This window comes from Cinclus cinclus, chromosome 3, assembly GCF_963662255.1.
Source record: "Cinclus cinclus chromosome 3, bCinCin1.1, whole genome shotgun sequence".
NCBI lineage: Eukaryota > Metazoa > Chordata > Aves > Passeriformes > Cinclidae > Cinclus > Cinclus cinclus.
In genome coordinates this window covers 89,255,544-89,273,621 of record NC_085048.1, presented here as the reverse complement: position 1 = coordinate 89,273,621, position 18,078 = coordinate 89,255,544, and the positions used below count along the sequence as shown (strand labels likewise).

General features: G+C 43.4%; 2 protein-coding genes across 9 annotated transcripts in view; one reads left to right on the top strand and one right to left on the bottom strand.

The window, feature by feature from the left end:
- Positions 1–5,444: 5,444 nt before the first annotated feature.
- TBCC (tubulin folding cofactor C) lies at positions 5,445–8,030 on the bottom strand. The gene has a single exon (XM_062489263.1). It carries the CDS (start codon positions 8,028–8,030, stop codon positions 7,002–7,004), a length of 1,029 nt encoding a protein of 342 aa, XP_062345247.1. The 3' UTR covers positions 5,445–7,001.
- A 138-nt stretch (positions 8,031–8,168) lies between these two features.
- Positions 8,169–18,078, top strand: part of BICRAL (BICRA like chromatin remodeling complex associated protein) — a 70,070-nt gene continuing 60,160 nt past the window's right edge. For 7 of the 8 annotated variants that reach the window (XR_009933073.1, XM_062490383.1, XM_062490384.1 and 4 more), the window contains exon 1: positions 17,522–17,919. The gene's annotated coding sequence lies outside the window, so the exon portion shown is untranslated. Of the gene's footprint in view, positions 8,209–17,521; positions 17,920–18,078 lie in introns of those variants that run through there. The other variant, XM_062490377.1, reaches the window with a different exon arrangement.

Genomic DNA, 18,078 nt, shown 5'->3' with positions numbered 1-18,078 from the left:
GAGGCATCCCGGGGATCCTTAGGCTCTGATGAAGGACCTGCAGCCAGCTCTGCTTTCACACTGGAGTGGGCAGAAAGGAGGGTACGACCCGTCCTGTGGCAGTGGCCTCCTGCTTGCAGCACACAGCTGTGCCAGGTGAGCAGAGGAGCTGGGCTTTCACTCGCTCTGCTCCTCCAGGAGTTCTGCTTGCTTTGAAATATCATTTCCCACTCGCCCCACAGGGGTTTGTAGCTACTGGGAAATTCCTGCACTGCCTCACCCCTGCCACCACAATGCAAAATTAACCTCCGGCAACCTCCAGCAGTGGAATATTATCCTGCAAATGTGTGAGGGCATGGATGCTAATGCTATGGGGGAGAAAGGAGCAGCCCCAGAAGGGGGACTGGGAGGATTCCCTTTCCCCTGTGAACCACACCTGCTGCTGCCAGCACCCAAATCCCTGGGGGCATCCTCTAGTGGCTGCCAGCAGCATGGTCACCAGACCTCAGGAACAGGGAGGGGAAGGGATCTGCTAGGAGGAAGGCAAGTGAGAAAAATAATAACCCAAATAATTAAAAAGCCCAAGCACTGAAAAATAACATTTTGATGCAGCTCTGTAATACTGTGGATGCTTCTGAGTTACCATTTGAAATCCTGGAGTGCTGAAGGTTCCTTCAGGAAGGACAAAGGCTGGCAACTCACTACTTCTTCCTGTCTTGGTAGGTTTTTTGTGGTGGGCCTTTCCCAGCCCATCCTGGTGCTATTGCAGTGAGCTGGAGAGCAGCAGGTAACTGGGAGTTTTCTAAAGTGAGCCTGGTTGTTTGCATTGCTGCTGCCCTGGCTGGTGAAGAGTGAGTGTGTAAAATGAGAGGGAAGGTGATTATCCATCAGGGACTATTCTCTCCTCTTGTCATAAAGTGGATAAGTAGTGCTGTTTATTTTGTGTAATAAGTCACGGTGCTGAAATAACATCTCTCCTGGCAAAATGTCCCGCATCCAATGTAGCACATGTTGTGTTTCACTGACTCTTTCAGGGCTCAGCTAAGAGACTTGAGTTTGGAAAATATATTTATCTGACAGCCTGGAGTTAATTCTAGATAAAGGAACTTGAAACCATTTCCTTTCTTGTCAGTGATGACAGTGGAAATGCAATTAAAGTGGAAAAGAATTCTGTACCAGGTCTGCAGGTCATGAGGATATACAGTGAAACACTCCTGCCCACAGCAGAGGTAAGCCTGGTGCTGCTCTGGATATGGGTAATTTCGTATTCAGGAGCACAGATGAATCTGAATACTTGCCAGCTTAATATATTAACATTCAGATAACCTGATAAATACCATGATAAATCTGATGCAGTAAAATCATGTAAGTGTATACACTCCGGTGTTTCCTCTAATTCAGGAACAAAAGTATTAAAGTAGAACATGCAGGACATGCTTCAGGGCTCACTGATCCCTCCAGATTTAGTCTTCTGCCTATAAACAAAGGAAACGAGAGGGGTCCTCATAAATCACTGCTAAATTGCTAGTGTTAGCTGGAAGATGATCAGTAAAAATCCTGAACCTAATGTTCAGGAAGGGACACTCACTAATTAGACCTAGGAGACTTCGGGTGGTACCTCTAAAGCCATCACGGAGAGCAATGAGCGCTACCAAAACAACCGGGATTAGGAAAAGCGCTGGTTATTTAAGTAGTTTTCAACAGCTCAGAACAGGCTGGGGACTCAGAGTGGCAAAAACTACCCCACCTATCCAGTTGACTCGCCGTGCTCGGGAGTTTTAAAGGGGGTTGGTTAACACTTTTAAAAGTGGGAATGAATGCTTCCCCATTGTCCCAGACACGGAGCAAGCAGACCCTGTGCAAGCATCGGCACAAACCCACCAGCCAAGGGCTGTCTCTGGCAGAGCAACCCAAGGGAGAAGAAGGTGATGGGGAATCACTGAGAAGCGTTTTGGGGTGGGGGACAGTTCAAAAAAGAAAACTCTTTTTGCCTGGCATCTGCTTTTCTTAAAAAGCTTCTCCTTGGCTGCCATCCGACTTTAGTTTGGCACTTACTACTGCTTTCTACTTCAAAAAGAAAATGTTGAAATTGATCCATACCAGATAAAAGCGAAATGCTGGAAGAATGTTTGAGTTAATGGTCTCCTCAAAGGTTGTCTATTAAATTCAATTGTATAATTCATATGCCGATATCGGAGAAAAAAATACGGTAGAATAAAATATTCAAATTATTATTGATCTCACCATGAACCTGTTCAAATTCAAAATCTAGTTAAAAATTATAATGTGTATGTTTAATGATACAATATTGATACCTTTCTAAAAAGCTATGCCTGCTAACCTACATATAAGCTCCAAATTTATCAGTGAAGAGAGAGGAATGTAAACAATTTTATCTGGTATTTGTTAAACAATCTGGTGCTCAGCCCTGGACCAATCTTAATCTTTCCATCTTCAGGAGTATAAGATATAAAACACATACATGCCTAAGCTATGGAAGTGCCCTCAGTTGGTAAAAAGAATAATTCCCTGGCTCAATCTTCCTTTCACACTGCTCTGTGATATGAAATGTGTGCCTTTCTGAGCTTTTTTTCCCCCCTTTCATTTCCCTAGGAGTGGTTATACTTCACTGCAAGAATAATAATGTCTGGTTTTACCTTTGATGGGAAGCTATTGTGTAGAGAGGTTTGCTCATGTACCCTCACTTACGGTTCTGTTTCAGTTGTAACTCTCTGGTGTGAACAGGGACGCTCCTGAGGAACAATATGATAAAAATGCTGTACCTCACTGTGCGATTATCAGGCAGAGAGAAGTCTGATTTGACTCTTTTTTTTTAATCCTCCTTACACAGGTAACTCTGTAGGCTACTGTTTTTGTGGCATGTGAGGTGACTGCAAGTTCTAAGGCTGGAAATAGAGGCAAGTTCTAAATTCACTGCTGGGTTTGTTGTAAATCCTGGGAAGGGTGATTTGATCTGCTGGATTCTGTGGCTCCTGAACTTGGCTGGGGCACACTGTGAGGGTTTTAGTGTGGTTTTGCCCTGGGCAGTTCCCAGAATTTCAGCCATCATTCATGTGGTGGTGTGTAACATGTTCAGAAAAGACAGGGGTTTTTTGACCTCCAGTATGGTCATTATGAGTGGGTTTTTTGGTATTATTGTGATGCCTGGGGTGTAGCATTCACTGCTGAAAAAATAAGAGAAATCAAAGTTTATATTTGCAGAAACAGGAAAGAAATATGTTGGGAATTAAAAGAAGCTTACAAAAAGCTCATGGTAGTCATTACTGCTGGAAAACATCTTAGCACAACAGGTGGGTCCCCCAGCCAGTCAGATAAATCAGATCATGATGTGAATAGAAATGCTGAAGTTTCCCCAAGTTGCATGGGTTCTTTTTCTTGCTATTCCTGTCTTTCCTTTTATGTGATGAAATTGGCTGTTTAGTAAAACCTGAAACAATTCCAGGCAAAACCACTGAGATTTGAACCTTGTCTACATGCAGCTATTGCTTAAATAAGAAACTTCAGGGGGAAAAAAAAAGCCTTCAAAAATATAATGCATAAAAGTGTGTAGGGAATAGTCTTACACATGTATTTCTCACCTGTTTTTTTTCACGAAACAGTTGTACTACAGCTCACATCAGAACCTACTTAAATGAAAGAGGGTTGGATAAAGAGAGAATGCAAGTTAACTCCGTTTATGTTCTGTTACTCAGAGAAGCAGGGGTAGACAGAGGGAAATGCCTGGATGGACTCCAGAGGGAACTGAGGGAGCTTGATCCCTCTCAGGACAGATCTCTGGGCGAGGTGATGGCCCCATGGGATGAAGCACCAAAGCTCCTGGTTGCTTCTCTGGAGGCAAGTTTTGGTCTGTGCCATCCCTCAGTGCCTCCACAAATGGCAACTGTCAAAGCTCTGTGGGAGCTGTTTCCTCCCATGGGTTCAGTGTTGTGCATCTTTGCACAGAATTGTTTTATTTCCTCCACACACAAGGGAGCTTTAGAACACTGAGTAACAGCCCTGGGGTGGACTAAGGAAGTTTCACTGTCTTTAAAGATTTTGGTGAGGCCACTGGCTGGAGGAGAGCTGTCCAACTAGGCTGTCTTTCAAAAATGTTTGAAACAGGACTGCTTTCCTGACTCGCTGTGAAAAATGGCTCTGCAGCTCAACACCCCTCACTATTTTTATATAAACTTTCTGCCTGTTAGCTTCTCTTCAGGGCTAATTTCCATGAGGTTTGTGATGCTGATGTTCTGTTACCCTATGCCTCCAGCAGGCATTTGTTTTTCAGCCCCTCTTGATGTCTAGCATCATGAATTGCTTTAAAGTACATGATTTTTAAAGAAGTTCCTGGTGGAACTGGTGGACTGCGATGCAAACCAGAGCTAGAGCTCTTGAAGACACTTTATTCATTTCAGTTGTACATTATGCAGGGTGATTGCTAGCTGATTAGAAATACTTGGGGATTTGGCTTCTCTTCCTTAGAACCCCAAGAAGTTACAATTTCTATACTGAGTAGCCCATGAACATGCTAGCAAAAAGTTCTTATGCAACACTAACAGACTTCTGTTTCAAAATAGTCTTGAATTTCTGTTATGATTCTACATTAGGAAAGTATAGTTTAAAAAAGGTGTATGGAAACACGTGCAACTCTGTGTGTGTGTATATATATGTTGTCTTTTTAGAACTATAAATCATATTTAGGTATTTGCCTGACTGCATTTTTCTGGACTTTCTGCTCTCAAGTTGCATTTCTTTGTTCCATGCCATGCCTGAGACCAAGAGCCAGTTCCATGTTTTGTATTACAAAGGTAATGCTAAATCTTTATGGCAATTGTCTGGCACCTGTTCCTGAAGAGTATTACCTGCTAACTGTGGTTTGACCAAAATTAGGTAGGAGCTGGGATGTCAATAACTGATTTGTGAAAAACTTCCCCAAGGAAGCAATTTCAGAGAGAATCTGAAGTTTGAATTTCCATGTTTTGACTCCTGCTGTGTTTATTCAGGCAGTACTGCATCCCACGACCCAGCAGCTGGAACAGGACATGGCACTTCCATGGGAAGCCTCAGTGCAACCCTGGTACCTGCCACAGCCTGGAATCTCTCTCTCTGTCTGGATCTGCCAGGATCCATCGCCACAGGAAGGAGGTGGAAATGCTTAGAGCTTTGGGCAAGTAGAACAGAGGCATTACTGTAGTTCTTACAGGCCAAACATTTTGCAATCTCAAGGCTAGAGGATGATAATGGGATTGATCTGCCACTACTGGGGTCTGTGGAGAACAATTAACTACAAAATCAGGTTCTGTACCAAGATGGATGTGTTAAAATTAAGATGCTTGAGAGCCTCAACTGATCACATCCCTCTAACATACGATATAAATTATGTACATTAAAGACTGAGGGTGTATTCTTCAAATCTTCTATGATGTTGCTAGTGCAGAAAAGACTCAGTAAAGGAACAACTGAAATAAATCAAAACAAGTATATTTGAAATGCAAAAATCCATTTCAGTCAAAAAATAAGCAATAACAAACATAAACAAAAGTGAAAGTTGTCAGGAATAATAAAAAAAATCCCTTTTACCCTTCCCCTTTAAATTAAAAATGCTGAAAACAACTTGCATAAAAATATTTTCTGCTCAAAACCAGTCAAGCATCTAAGTGAAGTTTCAAGTACTTCTCCTGGCAGTGGTGCAGTTTTTGAAGATTCAGCTGGGATTTAGTGTCTGTTAGAGGCACACAGATGATGGCTGCACAGCATAAACAATTTGCAGGTTTAAAATTAAGCTTTATGCTAAGGCAAGATAAACAATTATTTCTTGAAAAATGCCACAAGTTAAGGAGGGATTTTAGAAACCTAAAACTGCTATGTATACTTTATATATGGACAGTGGTCACTTCAGCACCTCTAACAGGGCACTGTAAAGACACTGCATTCCCCAGTGCTGCTACTTTTCAATTATTATTTACCAGGAGTGAAGAGACTTAAATTATTCTGCACTTCATGCAAGATAACATGCAATTTTGGAATACAGCACCTCATCTTTCTGTTTTACTGACTTTCATTGTCAACACTGCACTTAGGCAGCAGCAGAATGCTGCAAATTAGGGTCACAGTACACAAAGCCTGTTGTCTGGAAATTTAGTGGGACAACCCTGAACTCCTCTGCCCTGAAGCTTCAGCTTGCAGAGGAACAGTTAACCCAGCTTCTGTGATATTCATCAGCACTTGCTGGATGCCTCTGAGTTGCTTAGAGAAGCAGCATCCTTTCACATAGTATTCAAGATAGTGAAGCTTTAGTATACATACAGACTTCATAGGTTTCTTAATTTCAAGTAATCAACATATCAGGAGAGCATTAGATGTTTATTAGAACACCTTTTTCCTTTAGACTTATCTCACTTAAGGCCAACTTACAGATTTATCCCAAATTGACAGAACCTGGCTCATCATTGTATCATAGCATAGGATGCACCTCAGTTTGCTGCACTGTGCAGTTACAAACTCTTCCATTAAATGAACCTTTTTCTGCCCCATTACCTCACAGCAGTACCGCCCTGCACTCCCCCTAAGATATGCTGTGCTGCTGTCAGCAACATTAGAACCAAAAAACCATGGAAAATTTGGTATTTGATCTTTTCAGTCCAGTACAGTTTGCACTAGTCGCAGCTAATTCAGAGGCTGCCTGGGTGAGTGAAAGCAGCACAACAGCTCTAACAGAGGCTCACTGTTGTTTGTGTATCAGTGGCCTTTGCCCCACCTTAATAAATTAAAACTCACAATGAGGTACTTCAGAAATTGGCAAATCCCACAGTGATACATACAGATTATAGCAGCAACTTGTGCAAGAACAGTAAACAATATCTGACTGGTATTCTTCAACTAGGAAATCCAGCCACATATTATAGTTCAAAATTTTAATACAGAATGGAATTATTTAATGGCATATCGGGGATTAAGTCCCACAGTTTGCGGGTGAGTGCCTTTACACGAGGACCCCTTGCACAGCAGAGCTGCCCCCACAGTCAGTCCCAGCAAGTGGTTCTTTCCTGCTCGGGGATCAGGCTCCAGTTGGGAGAAGGCTTGTCAGCCGCCAGCCAGTCAAAGTCATCCACCAGGTTCCAGTTGTTACTGTTTCTGTCGAGCCCGGACGACTCGAAATCTCGCTCTATACCAGGGTAGCTCCAGGAGTAGGGGGCGAAGGAGACCTCAGAGCAAGCCTCGATTACGGCCCGGCTGGTGACTTGCACGTAGACCCGGCAGCGGCTGGTGCGGTGGGTGCGGAGCTGCTGGCAGGCCAGCGCCAGCAGGCAGTCGCTGCAGCCGTCCACCAGCACGGACGTGGACACGGGCCCGCAGAGCACGGTGCAGCCGCGGCAGTCGCGCACCCGCAGCGTGTTGGGGTTGCCGCGAAGCCGCACCCGGCAGCCGCGCAGCTCCGACAGCAGCACGTCCCGCTGCAGCAGCTCCGCGGGGCCGAGCTCCAGCTCCTCGTCCTGGGCGCCGCTGAACCCGCAGAGCGGCGGCCCGCCCGATTCGCCCTCGGCGACGCCGGGGCCGGGCGCGGCGGAGGCCGGCGGGGCGGGCTCCGCGGGGCGCGGGGCGCTGCCCGGGGCCGCTTCTTTCTTGAGGGCGCGGAAGGCGAATTTCTTCTTGGGCTGCAGCTGCTGCCGCCGCGCCGCCAGGTCCCCCTGCAGCCGCGCCACGGTCTCCTGCCCCTGCCGCACCTCGTAGGGCGCCAGGAACCGCACGCTGCCCGTCAGTAGCTTCTGCAGCGCCTGCAGGCGGGCGGCCGCCTCCTCCAGCGTCCCCTCCGCCAGCAGCGCTTCCACGGCCTCCCGCTCTCGGGCGAAGGCGGCCAGGAAGAACTCGCTCTGCTCCTCCTTCACTACCTGCGCCTCCTTCTTCTGCCGCTGCCGCTCCACGCCCTGCTGCCGTTCTGCTTCCCGCCGCTGCAGCCGCTCCGGCAGCACCACGGCAGAGGCGGCCGAACCCGCCGCCACCTCGGGCTGTGAGAGATTCGCCACGGCCGCTGCCTCGCCCGGCGCCGCCATCTTACCGCTCGCCTCCCCTGCGGTCACTAAGCGGCGCGCGGATTGGCTGCCCGCAGCCCTGGCTGCGTCGCCGCCGCCGATTGGCGGCCCGGGAGGCGCGCGGCGGGGGAGAGCGGGAGGGCCGGAGGGAGGGGTCTCCCGCGGTCTTAAAGGGGCCGCCGCCTCTCCGCGGGATGGGGTGAGTGTTGGCGGCAGGTGCCGTGCGGGGCGGGTTATCCCGCTTCCCAAATTAGAGCTCGGGATATAAATAAGCCCCCGCGCCGCTCCTCCGCTGTGCCCGCGAGGAGCTGCTCGCTTCTTCCCACTGCTGTGCTTACGCCCACACTTTCCCCGCCCGGGCCGCGCCCGTCGCCGCTGGCCCTGGGTGCGGGGGCTCCCGCGGGCGGCGGGGCAGGGGCGGGTGAGGCAAGGGGCGGCTCGGTGCGGGGCCCGGGCGGGAGGCGGAGGGGCCGTAGCCCGAAGCTCCACCTGCCCTCCCGAGCGGGTTCGGGGCCGCCCCCGTGCTCCGGAGGCTGCGGGCGGTCCCGGGCCCCTGCCCGGGTGGGGACCCCCGGCAGCCTCACGCACGGCCGGTGCCTGCGGGGGGCTCCGTACGCGCCGTGCTCCGATAAACCTTCCCTGCCGCCTCCCTCTCCCGCAGTGAAGTGGCTGCGGAAAAGGCTGCTGAGCCTTGCAGGTAGCTGAAAAGGTGCTGCCAGGTGGATCGGTTTCTTCCTCGCTGCTTTTTTTGGTTTCTGGAGTGTTTTGTTCCAGAAGAGAGCTCGGTTCTGGAGGGAAAAGTGGGAGCAGTGCCAGTGGATCACTGTGCCCCAGAGGGAGGACTGTATGAGCAATCCACAGAGGCCTATATGGAAACGTGGGAAGGAAGGCTTTTATAATTAGGAGATGTGTTTTAAATAATTTTGCAGCAGGAACCAGAAATTAAGTACACTGCAGAGTAGAAAAGTGACCATTGTTTTGCTGTATTCATTTGACAGTTGTTTTTTCTATTATATGCATTTTGATTTGTGCAGAGAAAGTTAACACTAAGCACTCTTTTAGAAGTATGGAAATAAATTTAACTCCTGTCCATTTCTACAAATACCGTCTCCTTTCCCTTGTCATTTTGAAGTTACTTGTAGCAAATTAACACAGAACCTAAGACCATCCATTGAAACAAGAAGGTGGTAAACCCAAAGTAGGTAATGTCGATTTCTCTGTCTTCTGTATTCGGTAATAGCGTGAGTTTTTTTGCTTAATTTTCCTGTTTGGAAGTACAGGTTATGTTCCTCAAGATTAGCATTTGAAAGTAGCTGTAGCTTGAAAGCAGCTGTTATTTTCTGTTCCCTGAGAAATGTAGTTTAATTTCTGTGATAGGAATACCATATTGTTAGAATGTATGGCATACCTGAACCTTTCATGTGAAAATGTCAGTCCAGTTTGGATGACAGAAGAAAGGCAGTGAAATGCCTTTAAATCCTGGCAATGTAAAGAGGGCTCACACTAAAATAGAGAATATTCTTTCCTTAACTGTGTTAACATATAAACTAAGGGGATTGCAAGGGATTGTTATGTAACAGCAGCACTTTGGAGCAGATTGGATGGGCAGTGGGATAGGTGAAGTGTTTGATGCATTACAGCTCTTAATGCAGCATTACATCTGTTGCTTTACTGCAATGTTCAGAATTTCCATTCTGAAGAATTAGATTGAGCCTTAAAAATTAAAACATCTTACTGTGTGGAAGGGGCGTATGCTCAGTCATGAAACAGGACGTATACTGAAATGTTCTCACTTGATATTTTTTCCTACCATTTTGTTTAAATGATACATTTTGTAGTAAGTGTTAGGCATTTTTTCCTAATAAACAGTCAAGTCCACTCCTGCAGTTAGTGCAGCACAGTTCCATTAGGCAGGAGTATGGTGCAATTAATTCTCCATAAGGAATAAAATCCTTATTTCCATGTGGTTGAAAGATATAGAAGTTTCATTTTAGCTAGCGGGCTCTTTTTGCTTTATGCTCCTATGAGTCTAGCCAATACACGTGCTAACAGTGATGGAAGTGCTTGTCCCATATGTGAGGATATTGACAGAAAAAGGTCTTCCACTGTTTTTCATATGCACAAATATTCCTGGAGTATGGCTTTGGTCTTGTTATGCAGATGTGAGCCAGGAGATGAACTGCACTGGGTAAAAGAACTTCATATATGGAAGGATTGCAAGCAAACGTTAGTGTACACAGCTCACAATAAATGTTATGTATTTTATGCTGTAGTACAATTACTCCTTATTATATCTGAGCACTTAGAATGCAAAGTATTCTGAATGGTTTTTTCTATAGGTGATTGGAGGTTTAAATTAATGAGGACCAAATACCCTTGTGAATTGGAGCTTCAGGGAGAGACTGGAATTTTCACCTTGCTAATGTGCACAATTGGTTTCTTTGGTTAAAAGCAAAAAAAATACTGAGACAAGACGGTGAAATGTATGACTGTAATGAAAAATTAAAAAGGGAGCTGTAAAATTCTTCCAACTGTTTCATCTTGATGTTCCAATAGCACTTTCCACACTTGCAATTTGAGGTTTTTGTATAATTGATATTGGCATGTGCATATGATGCCTTTTTTTTTTTTTTTTTTTATGGTCATACAAAGACTGACAATTTTCTTCCTGACGTTGCTGGCAGCAATTTCTATGTTTTGAGGCTGCTTAATGTGCCAAACAGTAACCACCTGAATAAAATGTAAGCCTTCTAGCTCAGGCTTGGAGTCATTTGGGTAAGCTGTAACAAGTAGTTTGCCTGTTTTAGGGTGTGAGAAAAAAGTAAGGTACATAATTCTCTGTTACATTTTTTTCCTATTTCCCCCCACTTGGATGTACTTTTGTTCCTCTCTAGTTTGAAAGTAGATAGCAGTCTTTTCAGTAAGACCTGCTGCCATTGTTTGGACTATACAGTGTTGCTTGTTTTATGTGAAGTTACAGGTTGCACTTGTTGACTTTAATCTAGTGCTGTGAAACTCCGAAACATGAGCTCCATGCATGCTTCCAGGTTTAAATCTGTGTCCCGTGGTATTCAGTCGTGTGTGCTATCTACCTGAAATATTTTGTACTGATTTGCTGTAGCTCAACAGCATTACCTCATAGCCTTTCAAGTGAGATGTATTGCGTAGTTCAGCTGAAGGTTCAAGATCCTGTCTTGTTCCATCATTATTTTAAGAAGGTGGGGAATACAAGGGAGATCCACAGAGGCAGCTGTGTGTTCAGCTTCATAATGATGGATTCTTACACCTGAGGTTGCTGTGCTTGTGAAAGTCAGGAACCTCATATATGTGGCAGGTCTCAAGATGCAGATTTGCAGTCTCTCAAGCAGAGGAAGGAAGGAAGTCGAGTTACTCCTTATCATCAATATGTAATTCCCAACACTGACAGTTTTAATTCCAAAGGGTGTAATGCATTTGTGTTGCACCGTCACACACACGAAGTGCTGTGTGTGTTTTCAAGAAAAGCAGCAGCCTCTGTACCTTGCATGGAGCTCTTATCTGATAGATGTGATCTCTGTCTGTTAGATTGAGTTTCTGCAGCAGAGATTAGCAGAGCAACATAATTACTTCTGGTTACAAAGTAGGCACTTCAGTGGCTTGTGCAACCAGCATATTCTACTGATGGTTTTAGTAAGGGCTCTTTGAACTCCTCTGGCACTATGATCAGGCATTTAAGATGTAAGCCATATTATGATTAATTTAAGATACTGTAGGCTGCACATTTTTCACGGTGCAATGGGGCTTCATTAAAAGTGAATGTCGAGTTACTGTATCTCAGTTCATTTGGAAAAAAGAAATTGCTACGTTAGGCATACGGATTGTTTTTTGAAAACCTTTTGTTTGCACTAAAATGTTGTGCTTTATACATCTGGCCATATGGAAAGCCAGGGCAATGTAAAATACACGTCTTTTTAAATCAGTAATTAGAGTGTTAAAGCTAAAACTATGAAACTTACTTGGTACAACTTAATTGCTGTGAGTAATGCAAAAGCTTTGAATGTAATCCTTGGGAATGCTTAAGACACTAATTATATTCCAACTAGTCAAGGTGCACTTGTTTTGAAACTAGTTTGAGCTGGTCCATTCTGAGAACCTGGTATTTCCAGTGCTGAAGGTGGAGAAACAGATTAATTTCTACAAAAATGAGTTGCCCTTCCAAACCAGGGACAGACTTCAAAGCATAGCACTTTATGACAAGAGATTACTTCCAGATTAAAAAAAAGCAAGGCCCAAATATGCTGAACACAACAGCTCAAGAGCAGCAAATCACTTTGCACCAAATTAGGTTTGGTCCAGGTCTAGCTGCTGACTGCTATATAGAATCCTAACCTGCTAACTGTCTGTAGTTAAATTCTGAAGACCTAGTATGTAAGCTAGATACTACTTCATGGACTCTGAGGCAATTATTCTATTCATTGTGGAGTTTCTGAGAAATTTTTTTCATTGCCTTGCTTTACACTTCAGATACTTTTACAATTAATTTTTAAAATGCATTTCAGAAAATTATGGTTATTGGACTAGCCAGATCAATGGACCACCTAGGTTCAATAGCATATCAGAGTTTTCTATTTTGGAATTGTGAATCCTACCTGCAAACATATTCCATTTATCTTTCTGAGTAATTTAAATAGAGTTAATTCCAAGTCATATCCAAGTTTTCCTATTACCTTTCCTTTTATAGATAAAACTATGCTTGTATTATTTTTGCCATTTATTCATCTTATTAAAAAGTCTGTCAGCTGTCATTTTGAATAAGGGCTTCCTCTTCCTATTATTAGCATTTGTTCTTCAGTCTAAATCTGAAAATAAATTCCATTCATATTGATACCCTTTCTAGTGATAATATAAAGACTTCTTTTACAGCGATCTTCATTCATATCCAAGTCTTACACAGTTGATTTCATAGCAGGGACTTAGATATCTCCAAGTAAAACTATTCTGTCTCAAAAGTTTTGACTTAGGTGGTGCTTATTCATAACATCCCTTCTGTTCCTCCATTTTGTCTTGTCCTTATACAAGTGTAGCTTAGCATGCCTGTGTTTCTTTCAAGAACACAAATGCCTTTGGTATAATTTACTATTCCACTGTGTTTCTGTATCACTGTATAGCCTCATTTCATGTTTTAGGCCTCTTTTTTTTTTTTGTTTAAATTCCTCCTATTATTTGTTTGATTATATTTTTTTAAACATCATCCACAACACCTCAGTTGTAAGAAATGGCTCTTTTGTTAGTTTCATTGCCTGGCTGCTGTTTTAAATTACTATGTTAAAAAAAAAAAAAAACCCAAAAAACAAACGAACCCCAAGCCATGGTGTCCATCTAGTAATTCTGTATTTTTGTATCCTTACTTAGGTGTTTTCTTTCCCATTCATCTGTGCTAGCCAATCTAACTATGAATATGATAGAAGGTTGTCCTAGTCTCTGTCATTTTTAGTTTAAATTATTCTATCAGTTTTGGTAGTGTTAGTTGTGCAAGATTACTTCTCCATTACTTCTGTAGTAAAGCTCTGTCTCCAAAGGTGAGGGTTTATTTTTTCCTGATACATTTCAGTGGCTGAATATTTTCAGATTATTCTAACTTGGAAGTGAGAGCTATTAATCTTTCAAACTTAATTCTTCTTTTCAAGGTACTTTGAGCTGAAGAATATGAGACTATATTTAAATAACCCAGAGAATGATATAGTAATTCTTGATCTGTTCCAGTAATAATTTTGAATTGCCGTTTGTTTAAATGGGATCTCTAGTCATCATGTTTTCTTTTGGCTTTGCTTAATTGTCTGCTGTATGTCATATCCCCATCTCAGAGAAGCGCAGTTCTCCAAAATCTGCTCTTTAGATTCATCACAGACCAGCCCTGTTGGCCTTCACACAATCTCCAGTCATAGAAACCTGTCTGTCTTCTGGTATTGGTGTAAATCTCTTGTTCTGAGGTTCACTTTTCATTACCCCTCTTACTACCTATGTCCTTACCAATCACCCCTTAAGATACCTTTGGTTAGGCAGTCCTGTCTTTGGTATGATGATTGATACTGGAGTCATGGAGCTTTACAAACTACATCATGCAATTATGGCCCAGGTTTTGTAAGTACTGTTTTGGGTAAGGAAGGCATGGTATCAAGCTGAACATTGTAATGTTTAGGTGATTTTTACTGGTGAGTCATCAAAATAATGGTGGTAATTATTCAGAATTTGGTGGTTAATATGGATATTGAACTGAATTTTTCATATGGTATGTTACATTTATATTCCGAGTTCAAGTCCTTGTCTGCCATCATGCCACTGTATTTGGGTGCTCTACTTTTCAAGTGGCCTCTACCTCTCTATTGCTTGTGCCCTTTAATGATGACCCATTTGTTTCTGTGCCTTTGAGCTTAGTTATTTATTCTTATTTAAATAATTAATTAATAAAACCATATGTAGATGGCTTAAGGTGTGACTGGTGATGAGATGACATAAGAAATGCGTTAATCAACGAAAAGAGAAAGCATGGGAGGAAGAAGTGCCATCAGTAGAGCTGAAGGACTCAGTCTGAGGAAGCAAGGCTGCAGTGGAGCAAATGGCATTCTTTTCCATGCAATATATCTCTGAAAGGATGCAGTGAGTTGGGGTTACAAACCATCTGTTCATGCAAGGATCTTGGGATGGCTGTGGAATTAATCCCTTTAATGCACTAGCATAGTCCTTAAGTTCTTCATTATTAATCTACTGCTGCCTTACCTTCTTTTGAGGTACTAATTTATGACTGCACAAGAATTGGAATGCTTGTGATGCAGGCCTGAAAAAATGGGCTGAATATCAACAAAGTGACTTCATGTAGGAGAAACCTGGAGACAGAATGAATGATGGAGTTTTGTACCCCCTTATTTTCTCTCTTTCGATATCTAAGCATAGTTTTCAGTTCTTCATAGTCTGCCATTTCAGGCCAATGTATCAGATCACTCCAAATGTCACTTGGTGTCTTTGCACACCTATGAGAGTGGTACTTGTTAAACAGCATGGTCACAGTTTGACAGCTGGTGTCAAAATACAGCCAAGTAGTTTGTGTGATGGGTGCACATGACGTTCCCAGTAGCTGTTTTTACACCAATGTCTCTCTGTCTGTCTAAAGATTTCTCTTGTTCCTTTTGACACTGGCCTTTCCTTTCTTTTAGTGCTTATTTCCCTTTGTTCCTTATAAAGCTGCTACAGGAAAATGTATTAATGTAACTGTGAAAGCTAAAGAAAGGCAGCAACTGATTGTGCATTGTACAAGGACTCAGGTTGAAGATGACAGCTCTGAGCAGGTGACCTTGAGGTAGAAGAATGTTGTCAAACAAGGGTCTTTTGTATTAATGCAGTAAGGCAGTGAGAAGAGGGGCAACCTCTTGGGGCAGTGACACCCAGTTCTGAAACACCACGTGATGCTCTTAAAACAGCATGAGTACCTGCCAGGAAAAAGCAGTAATTCTTTACAAACTTGGTCTGGGAAATTCTGTAGCACACCTGAAAGTGATAACACTACAGCTGATGACTGCATTTAGTATTGCAGGTAACATTAAGTGTGTACTTCAATATTACCTATAAAATTACGTCCAACCCTTGATTTTTTTTTTTGGTAACCATTCTACCCGTGAACAAATATAGCAAATGTGTGTAGATATGGGGAAATCTAATTACTGCAGGGTGCTTCATAGTATAGATGATGTTAGCTCTCCTTCCCTTTTTGTACTGTACCTGCTTAGTAATGCTATTGTCAATGCTTCCTTGAAACATTCTTCAGGGAAAGTAAGTTATGGTACCATCACAGAAAATTTATGTAGGATTCCTTGTATTTCTTATGATAACAGAATCCATTCAAAATCATTTGTCTTCCTTTTTCCAGTTCCTTCTTTGTATCATATTGGCTACTTCCTAGTTGTGGTTTCTGTAGGACTGGGAGAGTAATAATAATAGCAACATACTGATCAGATGTTTGGCCTTAACCTCTGAAGCAAAGTTCCTTCCTGTTAACCAAATCAGAATGTTGGTGGTGTCCCTCCACACAAATTCTTGCTTGGGCAATATTCTCCAGAGCCGGTGAAGCGGAGTAGGTTTGAATTCAGGGCAGAGTTTGGCCTCGAAGCCTTTACTGAAGTTAGGAACCTTGAAGGGTTGGCCTTTGGGATTTCCTAATGCTGTTGTCAGGAGTATAGGTTTATAACTCTTCCAGAGCTCTTTGGCATGTGGTGATTCTGTCCATACTGTGGTTGTTGGGGTCCTTGCTGTATTCATGAAAAGTGCAGTTAATATTCAGGCTGATGGTTGAGGCATGGCCATGTGCAGGTTCAGTCTGGGCTGCACAAACGATCTGCTGGACTGGTGCTAAGGTTTGTTTGCTTGGGCCCAGCCCTTCCACTTAGGGAGTGATTTGAAACTTCACCTCAGTTTTTATAGCCATATGAGTGGCTATACATGTAAACAAGGTTTGTAGGTGAGTCTTGGTCTTGGCAGAAGTTTGGGATTGGTTGATTCATTAAAAAAATAATATAACCAGATTCTAATTGAAAAACAATGCTGAGGTGCTGAGATTTTTTTTAAGATAAGCAATCTGGGCAACTTCTTTGAGAAGGTCTGCTTACTACACTGCCCATAACCATTTTGATACAGTTGCTAAAGAAAAGGAAAACATTTTAAGAGTTTTTTTAGCTGTGTGAAGCTAATAAAGAAAGATGTGCTATTAAATAAAGTCTTCAAATCCTTGTCTCTAAGGAGTTTTAACAAAGTTACTTAGGAATAAAATAGTGAAGTCCTTGGGAATTACCATTACTTGCAGAAAAAGGGTCTTAGATTTTTTTTATTGTTTTAAAAGCATTAACATCCATATCTCTGCATGCTAAAAATCTGTTTCCAATCAATTTTTTTTTAATGAACCAGGCTCTGAATTATCTGCAAAAATATTTAATTTTTTAGAATTGTTTTTGATGAATGAATGAAGTGAATGGTGTAAGTTGGATTTGCTTTCTGTAATGAAAAAGCTTTGAATAAAGTTATTAATGCTTTTAGTTGAAGTAAACTGTAGAATAGCATCAATGAACTCTGTGCTATAACCTTTGACTTCAAATTAACATTTTTAGTTTACCCAAAACTTTTTGAAGCAGTTGCAATTAATGCGATTTGTTTCCAGCAAGGCTGATAAGAACATATCTAAAAATACTTAAAATATTGTAGCTTGTCAGGGGATCAAATCTTATCTTTTTCAAGGTGACCTTGCTTTTATTTTTCTGGGGAGCCCCTCCCGCCCACAAATCTTATAATGGTTTACAGCTTTAATATGAAGGAGATCAACCAAATTGTTGAGTAACGTTAATTTTAATCGGATAAAAACTGTATTTTACCTCCCTGTAACCCCAAACAAACCCCAGCTTTTAACCTAAAGCCAGCAGCTTAGGCTAGGTCTCCAGACCCCCGGGGTTTCTGAAAAACGCAACCCCCCTCCCCCCCAAAAAAAAAAAAAGGCAGCCGAAGTTCATGAAAGGGCCTGTCTTGAAACGCGGAGCGAGAGGATCGCGCTGGGGCTGGGGACTCATCATGCCAGGGCGGCGGTGCGTGTGCCCGGCCGCCCGTCTGCGGCGTTGTGTCCCGGCGGAGCTGCGCGGCCGTGCCGTGCCGTGCCGTGCCGGGCCCGGCGGTGCGGTGCGGTGCCGGTGGCGGTGCGGAGCGGAGCGGAGCCGAGCGGAGCCGCGCTCTCCTCCCGCTCGCTTTCTCTTTCCCCCTCTCTCGCTCGCTCCCTCTCCCGCTCGCTCTCCCCCCTCCCTCCCTCGCTCTCTCGCTCTCCCTCTCTCTCTCCTACACTGCCAGCCCCTGATGTGATGGCGAAGAAACCCCGTTGACAAGGCACTGCTTTTTCATGACGGTGAGTTTCCCTTTGAGTGTATTATAATTTTGTGATAAAAATTTCAAGGAAAAAAAAAACACACAACCTCCTTCCTCCCTTCCTTCGGGGAGGGAAAAGAGAGGGGGGAAATCTATCTCCAGACAGACAGAAAAGAAAGAGGAGCAAATTAACAACCAG